Below are 25,881 nucleotides of genomic sequence, written 5' to 3'. Positions count from 1 at the left end.
ACTTATATGTGGCACATAAAACGAAACAAAACAAACTCATAGGTCAAACACAGATTTGTGGTTGTCAGAGGTGGAGATCGAGGGATGGGCAAAATGGGTGAGTGGTCAAAAGGTACAAACTTCCAGTTATAAAGTCAGTCAGTCCTAGGGATGTAATACATAGCACAACACATAAAACAAGGTTATATACTGATCAGTCAATGAAACTATTGTGACCAGAGGCCCCCAATAATCTAAATTATTTCCCCCTGGAGCACTGGTTCAGTATTCGCCAGTTCAGTGTCTGTGTTGACGTTACAGAACATCACTAAGGTGAGTAACAAGAATCAACTATAATTTAAATAACTTAAAATTCAGGTGTTCAGTCACATTAGCCACATCTAAAGGGCTTGATGGCCACATGTGGCTGCCATATTGAACAGATTTAGAACATTTCCATCACTGCACAAAGTGGGTATCAAGCAGTGCTGTTTAAGCGAGTTATTCCAGAGAGTAACTCCTGACCCTCTGGGCCTGGTCACAGGCAGCCTTTTCCTAGCGCCCTTGAGGTGCTGTTTTTCTCACTGTACATTGCGGATCTTTATATACAAATATTACCTTCCCTTCTCAGTTGGAAAGTCCTTGTGGTTGGCCTCTCATACAGTGCATGTTTGTGCCTTGCCCAGGGATCTGCAAATAGTAGTTACACACAGGAACTCTATAAGTTCCTGACAACCATGAGTCAAAGAAGATCATCTGCGCAATGTCATGGAGAATGGCAGAGTAGGGCTCTCTGAGAATCAGTACCGCCACTGAAGCTACCAATAAGCTGGCAAAATAATGGCAGAATCAACTTCTTTGGAATGCTGGACTCAAATCAGAAACTTACAGAAACCAGGGGAAAGATGCTGGGAAAACTCGGTGAGTGCTGTAGCACTGTTCTGAACTTGCCTGCCACCCCACCTCCCAGCTTCCAGCAGTGACCATGCTCCTGGCGTGGCTTGCCGGTTCTGGGCACAAGGGATGGGGATGGCCATATGGACCTTATGCTTCTAGAGCTGTGGTTGTGCATTTGACCTATCTGGTAGTGACCTGAGGGGCTGGCACAGAGCCTTCCCTTTGCTTTGCTCTTTCAGCTCCAGCCACTTCCAGGAGGCACGAATCAAACGCATTTGAAGACTACCCATGCTATCCATGGGCAGATGGGGCAAGCAGCAGACAGAACCAACAACCTAGATGGGAGAAGGCTACGGAGGAGGGTCCTTGGGGGAATAAGGGCTTCAAAGGGCTCCCTAGTGCATTTGCACGCCAAACCCTGACACGAGCTCAGAAGAGAACTGACAACACTGAGACTTGCACCACTCCTTGGGCTCCAAGGTGAAAGCTGGAGGGGAGTTGCAGGCAGCCCGGCTGAGCGCTGAAGGAGCAGCCCAAAACCAACCTGCAGAGTGTGGGAGGAGATCTTTTTGGTGCTGGGTGTTTAAGGAAATCTCTGTCATTGGCTCACCACTGAAACGGTGGAACAGAAATTCTGTCGATCACACATGACAAGGAGTACACTCTTTCCGAAAAGAGTTTCTAAAAGCCATTTAAAAAGTGAACAACTGCAGCCCTCAAGAAACAGCAGCAAACCCTGGGGAGGGAGGAAAAAGTGATTTCCAGAGTTACTGGGTTATGGTATTCAGAATGTCCGGTGTTCAACAAAAAATTACAAGGCTTACGAAGAAACAATGGTAAAGGTAACTATATAAATAAATCTTGGTGTGTTACTCCTCTTTTTATTTATATGACTTAAAAGACAAGTGCATAAAACTGTAATTATAAATCTAATGTTAATGGGGATACAGTATTCTAAGATGTAATTTGTGATGGCAACAATAACAGCATAAAGTGGGAGAGAGGACAGAGCTGTATAGGAGCAGGGTTTTTGAGAGCTGTTGAAACCAAGTATCAATTCAAGCTATACTGTCATCAATTCAGGATGTTAATTGTAGTCATCAGAATAACCACTAAGAAAAAACTTAAAAACACACAGAAAGGAAACAAGGTGGGAATTGAAATGATACATTAGCAAAACCAAATCAAACACAAAAGAAAACAGTTTTGGAAGAAATTGGGGGAAAAAGATGAAACTCGTAGAAAATAAATGGAAATAAGATAGAAATAGGTACTCCCTAATTTAGAAGTCGCTTTATATTTAAGTAGATTAAATTCACCAGAGGTATTGGCAAAATGGATTATAAAAGCATAAGCCAATTATATACTATCTACAAGTGACTCATTTTAGAGCCAAAGTCACAAACAGATTGAAAGTATGGAAACATATTTTCCATGCATTAATAACCAGTAGAAAGCTGGCATGATATGTATAGCTGATTCACTTTGTTATAAAGCAGAAACTAACAAACACACCACTGTAAAGCAATTATACTCTAATAAAGATGTTTAAAAAAATAATAAAATAAAATGAAAACAAAACAAAAAAAGAAAGCCAGCATGGCTACTAGTATCTGGAAATAGACTCTAAGTAAAAACTCGTTACAAGAGACCAAAGAGGGGCATTATATTCTGATAACAAAGTCAATCCATCAAAAAGACATCACAATTATAAAGATACACACACCAAACAGCAGGCCCTCCCCCCCAAATACAGGAAGCAAACCTTGACAGAACTGAAGGGAGAAACAGACCTACAATTAACAGCTGGAGACCTCAACACCCCAATTGCAATAATGGGCACACAGAACATCTAGACAGGAGAATAAGGAAACAGAGGACTTGAACCCCACCCACCAGCCAGACCTAACAGACCCGCACAGAACACTCCAGCCACGACCGCAGAGCACACTGCTCTCAGTGCACTGGAACGTTCTCCAGGACAGACCACAGGTTAGGCCACCAAACAAGTCTCCATACACGAAAAAAGATGAACATCTTACGAAGTATCTTCTCTAACCAAATGCAATAAAGCTAGAGATCCATAAAGAAGGAAAAGTGAAAGATTCCAAATATGTGGAAACTAAACAACATAGTCTTAAAACAACCAAATCAAAAATGAAATCACGAGGAAAATTAGAAAACACTTTGAGACAAAGGAAAACAAAAACACAGTATACCAAAACTTAAGGAATGTAGCAAAAACAATGGTCAGACTTGTTGACAAAAATTCAATTAACAATCAAATGAATTAAGAAAAAAGGGAATTTTATTCAAGCCAAACTGAGGATTCTGAGAACTGTTCTGCCTGTTTAGAAGTCCAAGGCACAGTCAGACATTTTTGAGACAAAGGATCATGTATATAAAAATGACATACTGGTATTTTATAGAAGCTTCACCACAATACATAATCCAGGTAAGCACGTACAAAGGAGCAGCATGTCACCATGACCCCCTACAGAGCTGGGAAAGAACGCTGTTCTTTCAAGAAGTTACACTGCTAGCGTCAGAAGGAAAGGAAAAAGTGATCTTTGTGGTTGAGTGGCCGCTCTGCCTTTGAGGAGCTCTGGTTAATGTGTAATGAGATGCACACTGCATATTAGGGGGGGAGGGAGGAGACCCGGACAAACACAGAGGGAGAATTTTTAAATCTTTCTCGTCCTGCCTTAAAATATAAATTTCATTTCATCACACTTCAGTGCCTACATTAAAAAAGAAAGATTGCAAATGAGTAACCTAATGCTACACCTTTAGGAACTAAGGAAAGGAAGAGCAAACTCAACTCAATACCAGTAAACTGAGAAAATAGTCAAGATGAGAAGCACAGATAAAACAGCACAGAAAAAGAGATGCAACAAAACCGAACATTGGTTCTTCGAAGAGCTCAACAAAATTGACACACCTCTTTCCAGACTGATTCAGAAAAAAAAAAAAAAAAAAAACCTCAAATAACTAATATCAAAAATGAAAGTGGGGGCTTCCCTGGTGGCGCAGTGGTTGAGAGTCTGCCTGCCAGTGCAGGGGACGCGGGTTCGGGCCCTGGTCTGGGAGCATCCCGCATGCCGCGGAGCGGCTAGGCCCGTGAGCCACAATTACTGAGCCTGCGCATCTGGAGCCTGTGCTCCGCAACAGGAGAGGCCACGATAGTGAGAGGCCCGCGCACCGCGATGAAGAGTGGCCCCCGCTTGCCGCAACTGGAGAAAGCCCTCGCACAGAAACCAAGACCCAACACAGCCATAAATAAATTAATTAATTAATTAAATTAAAATAGCTTTACCTTTAAAAAAAAATGAAAGTGGGAACATCGTCTACCTTACAGAAATAAAAATGCCAACTTATCAAAAGTTCCTAGAAACATAAATTACCAAAACTGACTTAAGAAACAGAAAATCTGAAGAGATTTGCAACAAGAGACTTCATCAGTAATAGAAAAAACCTCCCCAAAAGAAAAGGATGGCTTTACTGGTGAATTGTACCAAACCCTGAAAGAAGAATTAACACCAATCCTTCTCAAACTCTTCCAGAAAATACCAGAGAAGGGAGCACTCCCAAACTCGTTCTATGAACCCAGCATTACCCTGATACCAAAGCCAGACAGAGGCTCCACAAGAGAGTTACAGACTGATAACCTTCACGGACACTGGTGCAAAAACCCTCAACAAAATACTAGGAAATGGAATCCAACCTCAGAGTAAAAGGGTTTCTCACCATGGCCAGGTGGGATTTGTCCCAGCACTGCAAGGGTGATTCAACATCTAGTATCGGGCTTCCCTGGTGGCACAGTGGTTAAGAATCCGCCTGCCAATGCAGGGGATGCGGGTTCGAGCCCTGCTCCGGGAAGATCCCACATGCCGTGGAGCAACTAAGCCCGTGTGCCACGACTACTGAGCCTGCGCTCTAGAGCCCGCGAGCCACAACTACTGAGCCTGCGTGCCACAACTACTGAAGCCCACGCGCCTAGAGCCCATGCTCTGCAACAAAGAGTAGCCCCCGCTCACCACAACCAGAGAAAAGCCCGCGTGCAGCAACGAAGACCCAACGCAGCCAAAAATAAGTAAAATAAAATAAATTTTAAAAAAAATCTAGTATCAATTGTTGTAATGTACAACTTTAATAGACAAAGGAGAAAAAACACAGGTTCATCTCAACTAATGCAAAAAAGTATTTGACAAAATTCAACACCATTTTCACAATCAAAACACACAGCAAACTAAGACTAGAAGGGAACTTCCTCAGCATGACAAAGGACATTGCTGAAAACCCACAGATGACATCATACTCACTGGTGAAAGATGAAAACGTTCCCCTGAGATCGGAAACAAGACAAGGACGCCCACTTCCACCCCTGCTACTCAACACTGTACTGGATGTGCTAGCCAGAGCAATCAGGCAAGAAAAAAGAAAAGATATTCAAATTGGAAAAGCAGAAGTAAAGCTCTCTCTATCACAGACAACATGATCCTATATATGAAAAGTCCCAACGATATGCAAAATAAGTACTAGAGCTAATAAATTAATCCAGCAAAGTTGCAAGAGAAAAGATCACCACACAAAGGCAGTTGTGTTCCTCTACACCAGCAATGACAATCCGAAAAGGAAACTGGGAAACTGTGTAAATACATAATATCTACAAATACACAGCAGCATCCAAAAGAATAAAATACCTCAGAATAAATTTAAACAAGGAAACCGAAAAGTAGAAACATCAAAAACTAGTAAAAATTACAAAACACTGCTGAAAGAAAGACAAATAAAAGGAAAGACACTGTGTTCATGGACTGGAAGCCTTAATATTGTTAAATAGCAAAACTACCTAAAGCAATCTACAGATTCACTGCAATTCCTATCAAAATTCCAATGGCCTTTGCTTTTTTAAAAAGCCAGTCCTTAAATTCTTCAATTTCATGATGTTCAAAGAGAATAAGTACAACCCCCACAGCTGTGTTGTCACTTTAATATACAGACAATATTCCAAAGTTCAAAAATATCTATCTTAGCGGAAGTTACTGGTCATTAGTTAATAAACAGCACTTCAAAAATTCTTGCAAGTTGATGGAATAATTTTTATTTTAGAAAGTGTTTAAAGTTTACATCTTTACTCTTTCCCCACGATTTTATTTTGTCGATTAGAAGCTATGTGTAGGCGTCCCGTCCTAAGGGAACTTGGAATGTTTTGTTTTTTTTTCTTTAAATGTTTCAGCCATGCTGCGCAGCATGCTGGATGTCTCAGTTCCCCGACCAGGGATCGAACCTGCGCCCCGTGCAGTGGAAGCACAGAATCTTAACCACTGGACCACTGGGGAAGTCCCCATAAACGTTTTTTATTAATGCCATAATGCATTCAACCTGTATCTATCAGAATAAGTTTGTCAAGTAATAGAATGAAATAATTATAAGATGAAATGTTTGCTTGTGTAACTGCATAAAAGCTATATACTACTTCAGGAAAAAAACTTCTAATGTTCCTTAGTCTTAAGATTTACTATTTCCTAAAATCATACAAGAGTTTCTAACTAGAAATGTTTGAAAAAAACAGTAACAAAAAGCTCGAAGCCAACCTGAAATCGGCTCCAGGTGGGGACGACTGGGGTGGGGACAGAGGCTCTCTGAGTGGAGAGGAAGCTGTTTCTGTAACTTGATCTGGCCGCTCTAGAATGCATGTTTTATCTCCAAATAAGGGTTCATTTCAAACAGGGATTTCTTTTATTTTCCTAGAACTGGAATGCTTAGTGCTATCCCTACTTTCATACTTGGAATTTCTGAAGCTTTCCTGAGTCTGGGATGCAAAGCTCTTTTGTCCACCTTCCCGTTGTGATCAGAGTAGCAAAAGTGAGTGCTAAGACCAAGGTTTTTCTCTCTCCTAAATACTTTCTCTTCTAGAGAACAGTTCTATCGTAAAATGTCAAAACTAGAAGAGAAAAATGTAAAAGGAAAAAACCTACAAAAATATCCTAAAACGGCAAGTACAATTATTTCTAAATATAAGAAGCCATAATCATAGCCTGACCTGTTCTTATTCCTGTGCTGCTAATATGACTCTCACAAAGTCTCCGGGACAAAGTCTTCTGGGTGTGACTTCCACGGCGCCGTGAGGCACGGTCGCAGAACGCTCAGGTGCACAATGAACCACCACAGTTCTCGGTCCGCTCAGAGCACTCGCAGTCTGCTACGGTCTTGGTTCGGTGCTTGCACGAGCCTGCCCTTCTACATCCATTCTGACTCTGACCTAACCTTTGATTACGGCCTAGCCATTCACCCACGCCAGCATTCACTTCTTCATCACAACCTTGATTAAACTCGCCACACAACTCCGGTGCTTAGGGACGATGAGCCCACTGATTGCTTGGATCAAAGTTTAGGACACTCTCTCCACACGCATGCCCTTTCTCTGCTGACTCCCCGGGACCTCACATCCAGGGCTCCCACCCTTCCCAAGTTCTGCCGAGGATGTTGGGGTCTGTTGCCTGGTCAATCAAGCACTTCACCTGGGCCTCTTCTGAAAGCCCACTGCCTGGCTCCTGGGCACGAATGTTGTGATCTCTGCTTCCTTGTGCTACAGCGATGTAATGCTCAAAGGCAGGCACCTTCTCATGGCCCAGAAGTAACTCATCACTGGAAAAAAGATTAAACAAACATGAAGACACAAACCACGCATTATTTTTCCTGTCCAAACCAGACGTTCCCTCTCACCACGCAGAATATTTTCTGTTGCTCATAACCTTAAAGCCAAGAGATTCGATCTGCAGGAAAACAGAACATGATGGATGCTGGGCATGCCTGTCTTCACGTGTTTGTGTGGTCTCACTTTTACTTCGCCTGGGTCAGTACCCGGAATGGAACGTGGGGCCCTACGGTACCCCACGTCTAACTCTTTGAGGAACTGCCGCACCTCCCCAGAGTGGCTGCACCGTTTTACCTCCCCAGCAGAAACACCCGAGGGCTCCGACTTCTCCAGCCCTCACCGACAACTTGCTATATTCCATTTTTTGATTCCAACAATCCTAGTGGGTGTAAAGTGGAATCCACTTCCCTTTATCTGATGACTAATGATGGTCAGCATCTTTCCATGTGCTTACTGGCCATTTGTGTATCTTCTTTAGAGCAATGTCTGTTCAGGTACTTTGGTCATTTTTTAATTGGGTGGTCTTTTTATTATTCAGCTATAAGAGTCTTTTGTGTATTCTATACACAAGTCCCTTAGCAGCTGTATGACTTTCAAATGTTTTCTCCCATTCTGTATTTTTATTTTCCTGAGGGTAAGCACAAAAGTTTTCAATTTTCATGAATTTATCTGTTTTTTCCTTTTCTTGTTTGTGCTTTTACTGTTATACTTAAGAGTGCCAAATCCCAGGTCCTAAAGATTTACCCCTGTGTTTCTTCCTAAGTATTTTATAGCTTTAGCTCTTACAGTTAGGTCTTTGATCCACTTTGAATTAACTTTGTATGTGGTGGGAGGTGGAGGCTCCACCCTCATTCCTTTGCCATCTGTTGGAAAGACCACCGAATGGTCTTGGCACCTTTGTCAAAAAACAACTGACCACAGACAGCCTTTTACTGTTAATTAATGGGAAAGTCCAACTTTTTTTCCTTCTTGTGAATCATTTCTACACATTCGGGTTTGTTTTAGACCTCAACCAGAAAAATGCGAAAGCGAAGTTAAAGGTGACCCCATCTGCACACTGTTTAGTGAGCCGCCACTGTGCTCTCCGCCCCTCGGGGCTATGCCACCCAGGTCCCATCTGTCCTGAAAAAGGACAAGAGCAAGTTTAAAACCTAAACCTCCTCGTGCAGGTAAAGATATTCACGCAACAGTGTAGGAATGCGGTGCAGGGGCCCCAGGCAGCCTGGGAGGGGCTCCCGAGTTAGGACCTCGCAGGGCGGTGGAGAGGCCGGCCTCCTCAGGCCGTGGCCCTCCATCTGTCAGTGCCGACACCACAGGCCGAGGATAAATATATGGTGTTCCGTGATTCTTCCGAAACGCCAGCGTGTTGGCGTGTGCTTGTTTCTTCCACAAATAACGTCTTACCAGGTAATAACTGCTGGATTGGCACCTGCTAACTTTCTCTTAGCGTGATGTATCTTCTGCCGGGGATACCAGTTTTTTTCAGTTACATTTACTTCTTGAATCCATGATCCTCCTTTTCTTAGCATTTTCTGTTCAAAATTCTAAAGGAAAGGAACATGATTTTTTTTCTCTGCTTAACAGTATACATGATCACATTCACACAGATTCAACAAGTAATGATCTTAAACAGAATCTCTAACTGGGGAGGGCGCCGCAGCTTTTTATGCAAACTCTCACGGCAGCACAAATAACAGTGACCACGACCGTGAGGGTCTTACCCTTAGGCTTAACGCATCCCTCCCTGTGGAGGGTACCATTGCTATGCTCCCTTTTGGGGGGCAGTATCGTGAAGAACCCTTGAGATTTAAGAAAGCACTATCTGTCTTTATGATCAAGGAAGACCTTGTGTGGAATGGATTTTAAACTAAAACTTGTCTCAGAGAAACCAAACCCACCATCACCAAAGGGTTAAAAATACTCTCAAGTCAGTTTCCTACAAATAAAAGGAACGTCTCATCTGATTTTCAAGCCAAGCGAAATGATCCCAAATGTTCATTCTGAGAAAGTGCTGTACAAAACAGTAAGTATTTTAGTAAACACAACATGACACATTCCCACCAGCTAACAGGAGATGCAGGTCAATCACAGGCATGCTGTAACAAAGGCACAAAGTGCGAAGAGACCACCGCACCTTCCAGTCAAAGGACGGCTCCTTCACAAACACGTCCATGGCGGTGGTGAGCAGGTCTGGGCGCGAGCGGAAAGCCCTCAGCGCACACACCATGGTGCTGCCCACGAGCCCCGTTTCTTTCAGTGGTAGCATCAGGGTGATAAACTGGCGAGTCAGACGGAAAGGCATCAGCTCAGGGACCGGCAGAAACTACAGAGAAAAGGACGTGTGAGAAGCAGTGGACGCGAGGGAGGGCCCTTCCATGGCTGTCGCTCACGCGTGGGGAGCACACCAGCTCCTGCCACACAGATGTGAAGTCACTGTGCCCAGGAGCAATGACACAGCCACGGAGATGGAGACTCGGAGCTTGATGTCAGGGAGGGTGTGCTTCACATCCCCGCAGGATGTTTTCATGACGGGACTTCATAGAACCTCTGACCTTTTTACAGGAACACGTTTCTCTTAGCTCTGATTACCTAATTAATCTATCAGCACACCTTCCACAACCTGTATGCACAAGGCTGAAACAAAGCTGAGATTTTCCCTCTCCCCAAGAATGACAACTTCAACGACCATGCAAACCGACTGTTTCCAGAGGGGTCGCGAAGCCCAAGGGCAACTCCAGCCCAGAGTAGAGAAGGGCACACTCACCTGGGTGGCTGATCCGAACGCATGTCCGAAGTCGATCCCAATCACGCCGCCCGTCTCCAAGCTCACCATCAAGTTGTTCAGATGCCTGTCTCCGATGCCCAGGATCCAGTGGCTGATGCACAGGAGTGCGTGGGAGCTGGCAAAGTGGCTGCGGAGAGCCAGGAAGGCCTCGGGGCCGGTGCTCATCTTCAGGAAGGCCCGCCTGCAGGGGCACAGTCGTGTGGCCTCTGCCCCCACCCCCAACCCCCAGCCCCCGTGAGCAAAGTCGGAAACACTCTTACTTTAGGAGATCAGCCGGCACTTGACTCTCTCTTCCTCTAAAAGATGTGACTGTCTCAGTGCGACTGGCCCCCCTATGATTTAATAATGGGAAATGTCTGATTAGAGCTTCTCACGACTTGAAATTTAAAGCTCTTTGTTATAGTGAAGCTCGAATACCAGATAACTAGATTTTGATGATCCGAAGCAAAGCTTTCTAAGAAACAAAAGTGAATATGCAACCTTGAGAAGAAGGAACTGGTCGGTACAACACATACTTGAACATGAGCGCGTAGGCCCCGGGGTCACACCTTCCCGACATCCTCCTCAGCCAGTCTCTATACTCAGACGCTGGTGCCCGGGGGTCACTAACAAGTAGGGAAAGAGAATCAGCATTAGGAGGATGTCTAGGGTCGCTGATTTCAGAGGCAAACATCACCAGGAATTCACTGAAAAGGAGTGAAGAGTCGGGGAGAATAAACACGACTTGAATCATATTGAATATTAACACTGAACTCTGCTGCTCTGGGTCTAGGATTTCAACACACCGTTATCCATTCTTAATCACTCCTCAAGAACCACAGCTATCCCCTGTGCAAAAAGTTCAGGCGTAGAACCACCAGATACAATAAATGTCCCACTTCACACACAGGAACATGATGGGCTGACGATGCAGGCATATGGTCCCACACGCCTGACCCTGGGCGGGACCCCTCGCAGCAGGACAGCACCACATGCAACTTGTTTAAAGCAGGTACGTCACTAAAGAAACAAAATGACCACAAGCTACTTGTTGAAGACAGCCTGTCTGCTTTTGTCATTAAACACTGCCACGTTTTTTTTTTTTTTAACCATTTCCAGTATGCAGACACAGACAAAATCCATAGTAAGTGCCAAAAAGTATCTTCTTAAATGATGATGGATTTGAATTGAATTTGAAAAGCTTGTTTTCAGTAACGCTTCCCAGGCAAAGGCAGTGTGTGGACAGGTCGAGACACTGTTACTTGTACGTTTACCCACTCTTGGGTTTGCACCAAAAGTTTTAACAAGTTTTCCTTAAAAAAAAAAAAATAATAATAATCACTAAAGATAGAACAACTTCACAACATGTTACTTAGTAGTTAAATCCCTTAATAAGGTGAATCTTTTCTGAGATGCTACTAAGTTAATTTCACAAAGAGACCACTCCATTTCCATCTAAATTCTCTCCTAGTTTCAACTGGAAAAAAGTCTTTAGATTGGAAAACTGCAACATGTAAATTAACAAAAAACCAGCAATGATTTTAGGCATTGGGGCTGGAAGTGCCTTGTTTTAAAAAGGTAGTGGGGGGCTTCCCTGGTGGCGCGGTGGTTGAGAATCTGCTTGCCAATGCAGGGCACACAGGTTCGAGCCCTGGTCTGGGAAGATCCCACATGCCGCGGAGCAACTGGGCCCGTGAGCCACAACTACTGAGCCTGCGCGTCTGGAGCCTGTGCCCCGCAACGGGAGGGGCCGCGATAGTGAGAGGCCCGCGCACCGTGAGGAAGAGTGGCCCCCACTTGCCGCAACTAGAGAAAGCCCTCACATGAAAACTAAGAGACCCAACACAGTCATAAATAAATAAATAAATAAATAAAATAAAGTATTAAAAAAAAAAAGACTAAACTAATCTTAAAAAAAAAAAAAGGTAGTGGGAAGTACTGTCTGCAATTCCATATGTGAAAAGCACTTTATACTCCTTGGACACCTATGTTTGCCAGATGCCTTTCACACTCTCCCATCTCACAAGCGGGAGGCGGGGGGCGGGGGCCGTGGGAACCGGGAAGGTCACCTGTGCGAGTGGCTCGGGCCCCCTGTGCGTCAGCACAAGCACAAGCGAGAGGGGGGACTCCTGGCAGCAGGGACAACTTTGGCAAAAGACTCAAATGAATGGAATTAGAAGTTGGTCAACACTGCTCTGCGTAGCAGCCATCACCCAGGAGTAAGAGTGTGCCTGAGGAGAACGCCGCCCCCACGCGGGTACTCTCAGGAAGAAGCAGGGGTCCAGCGAGGAGGCGTGGGCCCTGAGGCTACTGATGACCTTCGCCTCGCCCACCAGCCTAACGCTGGTCCCCCAAACGTGCCAACCCCTGCTTCAAAACGGCGGTAAGCCATGCTGTCCTTATTTTTCTTTACAGAAACAAGGAACAAATTTTTTTTTAAAACTTCCTGATTGAAAAATAACATGTTCATCGTAGGAAACCTGGAAAATAAAAAAGGATAAAGAAAAATAGAAAGCCCCTGTATCATGACCTGGAACTACACACCCACCTGCACCCCCTACATGCTGGGGTAGCCTCACCTCTCCGGCCTCAGCTGCCTCGTCTGTAGAGAGGTGACAACAATACTCACCTTGTTGGTTTTTGTAAGAAATAAATGACTTCATACACATTAAGAACTGAGAATAGTGCCACAGAAAATGTATAATTAAATGTTAGCTGCTAACCTTACTTTTTATTTTCTTCAGAGAGTCTTCTTTTTTTCCCCAAAGTTAATCCTTTTTAAAAAATTGTGATAAAATATATGCAACTACTGTTTAGAACCCTGGACTCCATTTCCTTTGTTCACCCATCAAGTGGCAGATTAAAGTACAGGCCAGGCTGCAGCCAAGGGCGCCAATGAAAGGGCCTGAAAATTCAGGTCCCTGGAGGCAGGGTGGAGGAGCCCCGCCCAGGGAGGTGACCTGTGGGCTGTAGTGGCCTGGCCGGGCAGGGCCGGGGCAGGGCCCTGGGACCCCAGGTGACCTGGTGTAGGCCGCCTTCTCCTCCCGTGACATGCTGTTCAGAAGGAGCTCCTTTAAGGTGCAGGTGCTTTCGATCCATTCAATTAGCCCCAACCTGGAAGGAGAGAACAGTCATGAACACCCCTGCCCTCGCTTCTCTCGAACACAGTTCTTCCCTCACTCTCTCCACGAGGATGAACATCACAGGCTGAGCAGCGTCTGGGCTGTTGGCCTCTGTCCCATGACACCTAGAACCCCAACCGTCACGGGACGCCCCCTCCCCTTCCCGACAAAACCAAGCAGGCGCTTCCGGTCCTGTGACCCCGCGTCCCCATCGCCCGCAGGGGGCCCTGCGCACCTGGAGGTCATGGGCACCACGCGGTAGGTCGTCACCTGCAGGCCCCGCTGGCCACAGGCAGCGTCGCGGGCGAGCAGCCCGTTCATGACCTGGAGCAGCTGGAGGACGCGCTGGTCCTGCCGCAGGTCCTCCCCGCCCTTCACCAGGAAGGGGTACTCCCGCTCGTCGTGCCCGCGGACCACGATGCGCGTCGGTCTCCTGAGCGAGGCCATCACTCTCACCTTCAAAGGTCAAAGGAAGCAGCATTTTCGGGCGCAGCTGAGAGACCGAGGTGGGCCCGGGTCTCATCATCAGAGGGGGGGCGAGGCCTGGGGCACGCCCTCCGGGGACCCAGGTGGGCAACAGAGCAAAGGACAAGCGAGGGCACCGAGTCTCCCAGCCCCTGTTCCCACCCGGCTGCAGTGCCAAGAGGTGCCAGGTTCCCAGTGACAAGTGCTTATAAACATGCGTCCTCGGGAACAAGCCACACACGACATGCCCACTTGCTACAGGTACTTAAGACTCGTACGTTTGAAACAGACACACACACACACACACACACACACACACACAGTTTATTTTTCGAGTTTACTAGGTCCTTAAACATGACTGATGTTGAAAGACTGGAAACATTATATTAAGATCAGTAAATTCCCATCAGAAAACCTGCAACACAACCCTCAGAGAACCCCGTGCTCTTGAGACCAGCATGGGGAGTGAACCGTCTCTCCTCGAACCTGAGGAGCTGGCTGACGCCCAGCACCTACCCGCTCGTCGAAGCCGGCGATGCGGGCGTGGTACTCGGGCACCGGCTTCCCTCTGCCGTCGTACTGACCTGGGACAAACCACAGAAGCCTGACTCAGAGGCTGCACCCTGCACGTAAAGCACACCCCCTGGTCTAACAGGAGAGAAGCTTTAACGCAAAGTTTTCACTGGACGCATTATTTCAAACGCTGCCGTTTCTCGGCTTGACAGGCTAGCGGACACGCTTCCCATTCGGGTGGCGCAGACCAAGGCGAACAGGGACGGCAGCGCCTCGGGCGAGCACCCGTGCTGTTGCCAGCAGAGTCAAGCTGCATGTCAGGAGGCTCCGTTTTCGGTGGTTTTCTTGAAACGCATGGTATGTGATGCGCAGCTGTTAATAATAACAAAGGAAAGTGTTTCTCCGAATCCCTTTCTCCCCACTGGAATAAGGACCTGAGCGACCACAGTGAAACACTTGGTCTGGCAAATCCCACGGTGAAGACAGGGCGGGTCCTCGGTGCCACGAGCGTCCCTCCTGCCGGCACGGCGTGTGGCATCATGTCGCCGCTTCAGGCGGGACCAGCGCACACCCCACAAAGCAGCGTGCAGGCACACCGCGTTTTACTGCGCTTCTCAGATGCTGCGGTTCTTACAAATGGAAAGTCTGCGGCAACCCTGAGTTGTCAGGAGACGGTTAGCATTTTCTAGCAATAAAGTGTTTTTTAATTCAGGTACGTACATTGCTTTGAAGACACGATGCTACTGCACGTTAACGGACTACAGTATACTGTAGACATAACTTTTATGCGCACTGGGAAACCACCTGCTTTAATTTGTTCTGCTGCGGTGGTCTGGAACTGAACCCGCAGCATCTCTGAGGTTGCCTGTTATTTTATTTCTGAAGAAAAGTTATTCAGGGGCAATGCGTGGGTAGGTTCAGAGGACAAGACCAGCTACCGTTATTAGTAGGTGGACGTCTGAGCACTTGTCTTCACCGGGAATATCACTAGACATTTAGTAAGCGTACTATTCATAGTAATTACAGATTTTCCTAATGATGAAAAGTAGGTGGAATTCAAAATTCTTTTTAAAAAAAGAAAACCGTCAAGATCCCGATTTCACCATCTTAGAATCAGAAGTCCCCGCTCTGGCACGACTCTCCTCAAAGCACCCTGCTGCCTCCGCCGCCCCCGAGGTTATTAACTCACCAGGAACCTCGAGCGCATCCCTCAGGAATTCGGCCCTGAAGCTGCTCATCCAGGGCGAGAGCTCCTTCAGGTTCCCCGGTGCCTTCGAGCCCCTGCTCATCCTCCCGAGCAGCGAGCTGGTGACGGTGCAGAAGTCCTGGAGCTTCATGCCAGGGAGCTTAGAGCCTCCTCTCCCAAAGTGGGTATCAAATTCTTTCCCAAAAGCCTGCAATTAATGATAATTTACCTTAAAGATTAATGTTTAGTTGAACTTCTGAAAAAGTTCTAGGCTCACGAATCTTTATAATAAACAGGCGCTCAAGTTGTATTGGTTTCTCTCTATGCTTTTAATTGATAGTTTCACTCTCCTTGAATGTTTCAACAGTCTTAAAGCACAGCAGCCTGCCTTTTGTTTTTGTCTTTGTGCCCCTTTGAGAAGATGGAAAGGATGACAGTCAGTGGTGACTTCTGGGCATAAATTCTTAATAAGGGCTTTAAACACTTGGGAAAATCCTTTAACCTCTGCGTCCGTTGTACAGCTGCTGATCTGCACCATCATGACAACGGGAGTAATTAGAAACAAAGTACAAAATAAAGGACATAATTCAATAGAAATGAACAGCCCAGGGACTTCCCTGGTGGCGCAGTGGTTAAGAATCTGCCTGCCAATGCAGGAGACACGTGTTCGAGCCCTGGTCCGGGAAGATACCATATGCCACAGAGCAACTAAGCCTGTGCACCACAACTACTGAGCCTGCGCTGTAGAGCCCACAAGCCGCAACTACTGAGCCCATGCTCCACAACAAGAGAAGCCACTGCAATGAGAAGCCTGTGCACTGCAACGAAAAGTAGCCCCCACTCACCATAACTAGAGAAAGGCCACGCGCAGCAACGAAGACCCAAACACAGCCAAAAATAAATAAATAAATAAATTCTAAAAAAATGAACAGCTCAAAGTTCTTCCTCGGAGCAAAGAGAAAAACATAAGAAAAAAACACTCTCCCCTAGTGAGGGTCTTTCAAGCCATTATTTTGGATCAAGAACCAGTATAAATAGCATTTGGGTAAGTTGTATTTCTAGAAGCAGTTATTATTAGAAGTTCCTTATCTTGGAATATATCAAATCATCCTTTGTATTAGTTTCTACTCAAATATTTATTTAAATTATAATCCTGATATCAAAATTAAAAAAACAAAAAACAAAACTCAAGAGTATTACTAACGGTGACCTAATAGTTGTCAAGGTTCACCTGATCATCTTTAATTAGAAATGTTTTCCCAAATGTAGAACTAACCCCACATCATGAGCCTGATATAAATGAAATATAAGCTCTGTTTTAGACAATCCATTACAGGAAAACTAACATATATAAAACACAGTTCTTCCTTGATCTATAAATGGACTAGAAGTATAGAAACAATCTGCAATTCTTAGAATGCAAGGAAAGATCAGTCCGCATTTCCCAGCATAACCAGCACCAACACTGATCCAAATGGCATAATGCCCCTAAGGGCCCCCTAGAGTGAAACCTGAGGCAGTTCTGTTTTAGTGGATTAATATTTTAATTAACCGACGCAAATTATGTGCTGATTTGGTACGAAGCAGAAAGTTCTGGATGGACTGTCCCAGGTACTAGGAAGCAAGCTCCAGACAAACCACGGCTGCAGCTGCGGGGAGCTTTCTGCGGGGCTCGGCCCTGCTGGGCGGCGGGCTGAGCTTGGCCGGGACGCAGCCCGCCAGGCTGCGGTTTCCAGGGCAGGGCCGACGGGCAGGCCCCCACCCCCTCCGCGGGAAACTCACGGCGACCCCTCTGCCGCCCTCTCGGTCGGCCCTGGGCCGGCCCGCCGCAGGCTTAGCACAGCGGCGAGGCTCAGAACAAGACCTGGCGCGCCCCAGACCCCGGCCGATGTCACACGTCAACCCTGTTGAGGCCGCCATCCCTGCTGCCCGCCCGCCGCCCGCCGGGGCTGCTCCTGCGCCGTGACGGCAGCGGCTGGTGCGGCCCCAGCTGGGGACAGGGCGGACGCAAGCGCCTTCCCGCCGACGGCTCCTGCTGTGGCCGCGGGCCCGCCGCCCTCCAGTACCTTCTCGGGACGTGGGTTTCCCGCCGGGGAGCTGCAGTCACTGGGCAGCAGTGCTGTGAGGCCGACCGGATAGGACGCGAGGTCGAACGCGTGTCATAAAATGCAGTACGTGCCGAGGTTTAGGGTTTACTGTCACGTGAGACACAGCCCGGGCCACATCAGGCAGCAGGTAGTCCTGTCTGTTCCCACATTCAGACCACTAACGGACACTCCCCGAAGTAGGGACGACTCCCCCAGTCCTCGCTCTGGAGATCAGAACCGCCCCGCCCGCGCATCCGGACAGAGACGCCTGCGCTGGGCTCCGCGGGCAGAGGTGCGCGCAGTCAGCCCCGCCCGCCCCCGAGTCCGACTCAGGACGGCGCCCGGAGTCCCCGCGCCTACTGCACGGGAGCGCCGCTCGGCGGACGCGGGACACACAGGCCGCGGAGCAACCGCCAGCACGCAGAGGGCGGGCACCGACACGGGCTGCAGCACGCGCGCCGCCGAGCGAGAGACGCCGGGCCCCGCGGGACTCGTCCACACGGAAGGTCGGGCCGGCGAGCCCGCAGGGGCTGGCAGCGCAGGGAGGGGCGGGGACGGGGCTGCTCTGGGGAGCGGCGGGAATACAGCGAGCCCTCGGGCGCCGCACACTGTGACCGCACGCGCGGCAGGCCACGCGACCTACGTCTCACTGAAGCACTTGGTACACCGGCAAGGGACCAAGACGCTCCTCCGCACCAGAGACGCGCGACTGGTGAGCTCCCGGGCTCCTGCACGCTCTAAAGCTTCTTGAGGTTTCGTGAACAGAAGCGGTTTCACCAAATTGTCAAAACGAACTCAGCGTGACAAATGCAGGAGAGACGCACACAGGTGCTTTAGGCAGCGGAGGGAGGAGGCCCACCCCCGTCCGGGGGGGGGGGGGTGGGGTGGCCAGACGGGGGGGGCGGGGCAGGCGGGGAGCACCGCGTGCATTCTCTCCCTTCCAAGTCTGGAGCAACTTTGAAACCAGAGCGGCCCTGTGAGCTCTCGGAGCCTTGGACAGAGCTAAGTGCTCACAAATGGTTACAACCTGCGGCAAATACAAACGTTTTCCTGGTCTGATACCCAAATCACTCTGAGAATTAAAAACATTAAACTACACATAACCTTCATATCTAAGAATCTGGCCATGAAGAACAGAATGTAATAGAAACCCTGAGGTTTTTACCTGTGCCCCACTTGCCACTATCTGACCTAAAAATACGCCATCAATATCTCACAGAAAGACAAGGATCTAAGGAAAGTTTACAAATTCAACGACATTTTAAAACCAGAAGTATTAACAAACCAGCAAATAGAAGCCCTCGTCTTCACAGTGACTCTGTAATCACCAAGCGGCTGCCGCCCCACCCCATACCTCGATAAACCTCCTTCGAAAACTCCCGACACCCGGAGCCTGTGGGTCTCCCAAGGCTGCGTACATTCTCTCATACATCCTCTCAATGTTCTTCTTATTTACGGGGTTCTTTTCTAGTTCAAGCTTGATGTCCTCCGTCCAGTCCTGTTCCGGAAAAAAGACACGTCAAGCTGGACTGCAGGCAGGTTGCACTGAGCCCGTGTCTTACGTGTGGGAAGCGGTTAACGCTACCTTAAAGAGCATCTCAGGGCTGGAGAGCTGCTCCAGGGCGTTAATGAAGTCCTGAACCACTCCTTCTCGATCTAACTTAGCTTTAATCCTACAAAAAATTACCAGGTTTAGGTGCTCAATCAAACATCTTCCAAAGATCAAGGCCTATGATTGTTATGTATATATAATTATATTTATATATAAAACAATACATAACCAACTACATAGTCTAGGGAAGGAGCAATTTAAAAATTATCTCCAAAACAGATGAAGCACAAAGTGTGTCCTGTATCAAGAGATGAGGTGAAAGCAAATCCTCAACATTTTGGTGCACACAATCTAAAGTTAAAAGGCCCCCTTCTCAACAAACTTTCAACATTTCTCTTTCCTTTCTTTCTTTCTAAGGAACCAATCACGCTGCAGCTGCCTCTGCTGAGACACAGGAGGGCATCACAGAGTGGGTGGGCACACGGCTGGCCCATCAGCGAGCCGGGACGAGGGCTGTGCCCCCCCAGCCTTGTCCCTCGGAAGCAAAACGCTCTAAATAATGAGGCAAATCAGCTCCTGACAGAGAAGGGCAACTAAAATGCCGTGGGTTTACCAAGTATTCCTTCTGAAGTAAAACACTGCTGCCGCTCTGGCAACTGTCCTCACTTACAAATCAACTGAAGAAGCAGAAAGGGCGACACGTGGGCAGTTTACTGACTCCTAATGAAGAAGGGGGTGCTTCCCAGAGATTTTAAATTACAGAACAATTTCAGGAACTGATTCCAAAAAGCATCTCATCTAGTCCGTCTCAACCAACAGATTACTAATGGTTAGCATAACCGTCTCATGAGTAACATTTTAAGATGAACTGTGTTTACAAAAGGAAATAAATTCTACAGCCAATGACACACCAGGGCAGATGCACCCAACAAACAGATATCTAGGCCTCCTGCCCTCCACGGCAGCTCTAATTCATCTGACGACACACATAAGCGTCCCTGTGTCTGCTTTGACCACAGACGTTTTGATAACCTTTCAGTGTTGGATGGACCTAATTTTTCTTGTGTCACCTGGCCACAAAGTCCTTGCTCTTATGGCCAGCAGAAGTGTCTCTGAAGGAATAGCTTTCACTGCTTATTGTGAACGGGTACACGATGGCCTGCGGGTAGTGGTCGGCGATGTCCGCCACGGTGCGCTGGACGGCGACCCCCTCCTCCTTGTCCAGCAGGGCCACCATGTGGCCGATCCAGCCGATGAACTGCCAGCAAGGAATGGAAGACATCTGAAACAGAGAGCCGGGACTTAGTAAGGAGTGAAACATGCAACGTTCTTCCCTTACAGAAGTATTGCGTGTCCAACATCCAAGTATAGCTGTATTTGCTACCGTCAGTATAAAAACAGACAGACGTGTAGACAGAAAGTCTTCTCAGCCCTCTCGGTTCCGACCCACTGGGAACCATCGATTCTTCCGGGCCTTTTCAGGGCGTGTACACGTGGACCCTTTCTTCAGAAGAATGGAATCGGAGGAAACTTGCTGTTGCTGGTTTTTCTTAGATCTACCTCATTCCTTTTAACAGCTGTACCATATTCCGCTTCATTTCACAAGTGCTCTATACTGAACTTTTAGGGTATTTGCAATTTTTGCTATCCAGATACTACTACAATGCACAACCCTATATGTTTATGTCTTTGTACTTGTGCTATATACCCATAGGAGAAATTCCTAAATGAGTTCCTAAATTCCTTTTTACTTTTAACGTGAACGTTAACAACTGTAAAAAACTTTGCTAAATTTCCCTCCAAGAAGATTTTTCAAATTTCCACTTCTAAAAGTGTAGTAGAGATCAACTACTTTACAAAATCCTTTTCGACACTGGACGCAATCAATTTTTAAAATCTACTGTCAATCTGACAATTTAAAAAATCTATTTTCAATCCGAGAAGTGAAAGATATCTAATTTTAATTTGCATGTCTCATCATTAGTGAGGCTAAGCAGTCAGCGTTTACCTGCATTATGTGCTTTAACTGCATGTGCGTCGCCCGTTGCTACGAGTCTGTTTTTTGTGGACAGTGGAGACGCCTGCTCTCCGTCTCCAGTATGTGTTGCAAATATTTTTCTCCCAGTTCTTTATTTAACTTTGTATATGGCATTTTTTTAATGATAGAAGCGTCAAATTATTTCCCTCTATAGCTCCTGGCTTTTGTCTCTTAACTCCAAGACCATTTTCAAATTTTGCTCAGGTTTTCCTCTAATGCTTTTCCAGGTGTTTATTTCAAGATAAATTCTGCTGTGCTTGGAATGCTGGTATAAAGCCAGGAAGCACAGGAGGCTTGGGGGCCCTGAGTGCAAGGCCAGCTGCCCATCTCAAGGGTCATGACAACATCGACCCACCACTCCGTTCATTTCCGCACAAATTCAAAATGTTATTTTTATTGTATACAAGTATGATTTGGGGGAAAAACAAAACCATAACTTACTGAAATATTTCTTTACTTATCTTTGAGGAAAATGCATGTGTACTGCATTTCATACCGAATTGACTTTAATCTCCTGTGTAGGACCCACTGAAAACCCTCAGCCGTCCAAGCGCACAGAGAACTGACTGCGGCTAGGCGACCAGCACCATCTACAGACCTGCCGTGCGCCCTTTCTCAACCATCACGGCATCGACTGAAAGCCTGGCCCCGCCTTCCAGTTAAACATCCACAGAAGTCGCTAAGGAGCCTTTCTGATAACCCTCCCCTTTTTCCCCGCCGCGGCCCCAGTGGAGAGGCCGGCACGGGGTGAGAGCGGGCAAGCGGGACGTGGGGCAGGAGCCCTGGGGGTTCCCGAGACGTGGAGCGTGGGCGGATGGCACCTGAAACGTCCCCCTTGCCTCGCTGCCGAACAGCGACCTGAGCGTAAAGCCCCCGGACGCACAGACGCAGCCCAGCCCTGACGGGCAGCCCGCTCCGGGGCGCGGGACTCACCTCCTCCCGTCCCGGTCCTTGTTCAGACGCGGCCTTCGTGTCAACACCCACAGAAGAAAGTGGGTGCATGTGAACACTCGCTTACACGGTTTTAAATGACATGTGTTGTTGGGATGGAGCAAAGCTCGGTGGTTAGGAAAAGCCATGAACACTCGCGCCCCACACAGCACATCCGTTAGTCCGGTCAAGTCCCCTTTGCTAGAAGGAAGACACCGACCTCTCTGGTCATCAGGCTCAGGGTCTCCTCTGGATACTGCTCGACAATCTGGAGGAGTCTGGGGAACTTCAGCCGGGCCTCGCTCGAGTGTAACTTCAGAGCTTTCAGCATTTTGTCCACCACGAGGGCTGGATACGTGTGCAGCTCTGCAGCGTCCAGGACTACCGGGGACAGGAGAGGAGACACGTGGTCACTACCCACACACAGACACGAGTGGCAGACTCGGCGCCGGCTGCTCTCCCCCAGGCTTCCTTTCTAACAACTACTGCAGCTCAGCACACGGTCTCGGACCGCGTGTAAGAGCTCCTCTCCGACGCTGACCTCTGCTACCGGGTGAAGCAGTTTGCTTCCTGGGCTGGAACACAAGGGGCGGCCGCAGGAGCTGGTCAGACATGCGTCAGGGAAGCAGACGGAGGGAGGGGACAGAGACGCCCAACTCCGGCCCCACGCCAGCCATGGGGCGTGGCCACGTCACTGCCTCTTAAACAGACAAGCCATCTCTCAGAACACATGCCATTGAAAAACACACAGGAGACCACGGGACCTGCAAGGCCCTACGTCTCCGGCTGGCACGCGTGGGGCTCACCGGGGGGGCCCTCCTCCTGCTTGCGGAGCCGCTGGTCACAGAACTCCACCAGCGCCAGGCAAGCCGCCACCAGCCCGCGCGCAGGCTCCTGGCCCCACGCCGGGCGCCCGGCCTCCTCCTGTGCCGCTGTCCGCACGGCCTCGGAAAGGTGCTGGAATGCTCTCTGGTACAGGCCTGCCGCAACCTGGAAGGCAGAGACCCCAGCAGGCTGTGAGCGGGACCAAGCTTCCTGAAGACCCTGCCCCCCACCGGGACCCGTCAGCCACCGGTAAACAGAAAGCCACTCGAGGGCAGAGCCAGGTCCGCCTGGACTGGGAAAGAGACGCCAGCCCCGCGCCACCTCGGCACCTGAAAACCAACGCAGGGCAGGGCTCAGGAAGGGCTGGAGGCTGGGGACACAAGTGATGTGGGGAGAACGTGGGAACTCACGAACATACAGAACCACCTGAGAAACGCCAACAAAGCAGGTGCTACATAAAAAAGCAGAAAAGCTGATTCTTCCCACAAGCTAGCGGGGTGTCTGAATGGAGACTGGTGGTGAGATTCCACTAACAAAATTCATGGGAGAACCGTCCACATCAATCCAACACAGACTTCTCGTTATTAACACTAAAAGAAGGGTGTCGTTCAAATAAACAGGAAACTCAGGGAGTATGTCATTTTTCCAATAAGAAACCTGACTGCATATAACTGTCAAATATGTCTTAAAAACACAAAGCGAGACTTGTCGTTTCTTTCGTGTAGTGGAGCCTGCGCGGTCGAGACAAACACACGACGCGAAGAGCTCAGGCTCCCAGCGTCACTACCTTCTCGGCATCCTCTGAACTGGATCCCGAGAGCTCCACGACGCTCCTGGCCTTGCTCTCCTCGATCCCAGCGAGGCAGGGGGGCTCGCTGCTGAGAGCATCGGCCATGATCCTGTACGTTGTACCCACGAGAACGTTATGGTCACGGGAAGCCGCAACATTTCTGCTCAAGTAGCTTGACGTGTTCTCACCTGCTGGATTACACACACGCACACACACGATTTTTTGAGAACTGAGTGACGTAAGTTAAAAAGAAGATATTCATAGTGTTCAAAGGTTGTTTTCTATTAAGAAACTAAAAGAAATCTTGAAGGTGTAAGAAACTGACTTCAGCCGCTGGTGCGAGAACCTCCTGAACTCACTCACGTTAATGGAACGTGTTCTCTGTCAGCAGCGACCAGTCCACCGCAGCGCAACAATCAAAACATCACGTAAACTTTCACTCAAGCATCACCCTTCTGCATTTTGTCCAAGCACTTCTTTGTGTTACAGAGAGCAGAAAGGGCGCTTTCTAACGCATTCGTGCATGTACATCAGTAACCCAGATTTTTAAACTGACGCTGTCCCCTGCAGCTGATAAAGCAACAGAGACCACCGCAGTCCAAGATCGAATACTATGTCCGGCCGTGTGGCTCTGGGCAAGCCCACAGCGTGCAGAGGCCGAGAAGAGAAAGGGCCGCCACCCAGCAAGCCCTGCACCCACACCACCTGCTCATCCAGGAGACGCTGACTTCACGAGGCTGTGACCAACGACAGCCAGTTATTATCACGAGAACTAACTGTCATCTTAATGGCAGCAAACTCAACCTCCTCCCCCCATCGCTCCCCCAGAAAAGCCTACAAAAAATAGTTGCGCAGTCATAGGATCATTTTCTGATCCTGGGATCAACGTGGAAAGTGCTTCCCCATCCTGCTCAAGACTCGGGCTCGGGACCAGGCGGGAGGCCGCGGGAAAAGTCCTGCCGTGCACCTGGGATGTGCACACGAGACCCGGGACCCACACACGGGGTTCCCCCTCAGCCTCACAAGCCACGTCATCACAGACAGAAGAACTGAGGAGGAAAAAGGCTTTCGTGGTTAATTTTTTTAGGCAGTTCTTGTATGTAAACATAAAGTTTTCAAAATAATTAAACTATTACACCCAAAATTTGGCTAAGTCTTAAACAGAACATTTTAAACTTCAACTTTAGTCTACAGATGAAGAAATAAAAGCTCCAAAAGTAGTATTACTAAGATACACAGTACCTTGGCTCCACATGTTTGATAAACATTTAATAAAAGTTTTACAAAATTTAATTCCCCACTGTCAGATAAAGCAGCACAAAGAACACTGTGAGAAGACAAGCAGACACAACACCAACTGTGGGGGGAGAAGAGCCTCGTACCCAGCAGCGACACCGTCCTCAGCATCGCGCAGAGCTGCTCGGGCCGGCGCTGGGCCCGGGCCCGGCTGTGGCTCAGCCGGCAGTAGCTCTGCACCCACCTCACGAGCCAGTCCTCCCGTGTCTTTGACTCTCTGTGCAGCTCCTTCAGCAGTTTCAAGGCAAGCGAGAAATTATTCTGCACGGCAGAAGAGAGAAAGCAGAAAGATGACACAGGATAATGAGAAGTCAAGTCACTGTACAAGAGGAGCTTCTCACTGGCCTTCAGTGACCCATCACCTTAGCTTTATCGCCGGGCCAGATACACAGTCCAGGGTCTGCAGGACACTCACGCAGTGGGGAGCCCATCGCTGCCGTCTGATTCCGGGACTCTGTCGTCCGCCAAGAAACCCTCCATCCACAGGCGTTTGCTCCCCTCCCCCAGCCCCCAGCGACCACAGCCTTCTGCCCCGGTCTGCCTATTCTGGACACTTCCTATCGAGGGAGTCAGGAGATGCGTTCTGATTCTGTGTCTGGTGGTGTGTAGCAGAACTCCAGTCCTTGCTGTGGCTGAGTCACATGCTGCTGCATGGATAACCACAGTTTATTTATCTATTTATCTACTGATAAACTTCCGGGTTGTTGCCACCTTTCGGCTATTTTGAATAATGCTCTTTTTTCTAATTTCAATGAACATAAAGAATCTGTATACAA

The 25,881-nt window shown here is 48.1% G+C and overlaps 1 protein-coding gene across 8 annotated transcripts in view; it reads right to left on the bottom strand.

The window, feature by feature from the left end:
* Positions 1 to 5,954: 5,954 nt before the first annotated feature.
* The window catches only part of PRKDC (protein kinase, DNA-activated, catalytic subunit), a 153,037-nt gene continuing 133,110 nt past the window's right edge, over positions 5,955 to 25,881 (bottom strand). For 5 of the 8 annotated variants that reach the window (XM_057532490.1, XM_057532493.1, XM_057532494.1 and 2 more), the window contains exons 70-86: positions 25,192 to 25,366; positions 23,807 to 24,000; positions 23,001 to 23,184; positions 22,415 to 22,575; positions 20,297 to 20,508; positions 19,260 to 19,347; positions 19,029 to 19,172; positions 15,591 to 15,795; positions 14,405 to 14,472; positions 13,659 to 13,879; positions 13,323 to 13,415; positions 10,838 to 10,927; positions 10,583 to 10,654; positions 10,302 to 10,503; positions 9,672 to 9,860; positions 8,942 to 9,081; positions 5,955 to 7,527 (exon numbers count right to left, since the gene is read on the bottom strand). In XM_057532490.1, the coding sequence (XP_057388473.1) occupies positions 7,323 to 7,527; positions 8,942 to 9,081; positions 9,672 to 9,860; positions 10,302 to 10,503; positions 10,583 to 10,654; positions 10,838 to 10,927; positions 13,323 to 13,415; positions 13,659 to 13,879; positions 14,405 to 14,472; positions 15,591 to 15,795; positions 19,029 to 19,172; positions 19,260 to 19,347; positions 20,297 to 20,508; positions 22,415 to 22,575; positions 23,001 to 23,184; positions 23,807 to 24,000; positions 25,192 to 25,366 (2,643 nt within the window). In that variant the 3' untranslated portion in view covers positions 5,955 to 7,322. The remainder of the gene's footprint in view (positions 7,528 to 8,941; positions 9,082 to 9,671; positions 9,861 to 10,301; positions 10,504 to 10,582; positions 10,655 to 10,837; positions 10,928 to 13,322; positions 13,416 to 13,658; positions 13,880 to 14,404; positions 14,473 to 15,590; positions 15,796 to 19,028; positions 19,173 to 19,259; positions 19,348 to 20,296; positions 20,509 to 22,414; positions 22,576 to 23,000; positions 23,185 to 23,806; positions 24,001 to 25,191; positions 25,367 to 25,881) is intronic. The other 3 variants (XM_057532492.1, XM_057532498.1, XM_057532495.1) reach the window with 2 other exon arrangements.

This window comes from Balaenoptera acutorostrata, chromosome 17 (assembly GCF_949987535.1).
Source record: "Balaenoptera acutorostrata chromosome 17, mBalAcu1.1, whole genome shotgun sequence".
In the NCBI taxonomy this organism is placed as follows: Eukaryota; Metazoa; Chordata; class Mammalia; order Artiodactyla; family Balaenopteridae; genus Balaenoptera; species Balaenoptera acutorostrata.
Note: the sequence above shows the minus strand (reverse complement) of the source record. Positions and strands in the feature narration are given on the sequence as shown.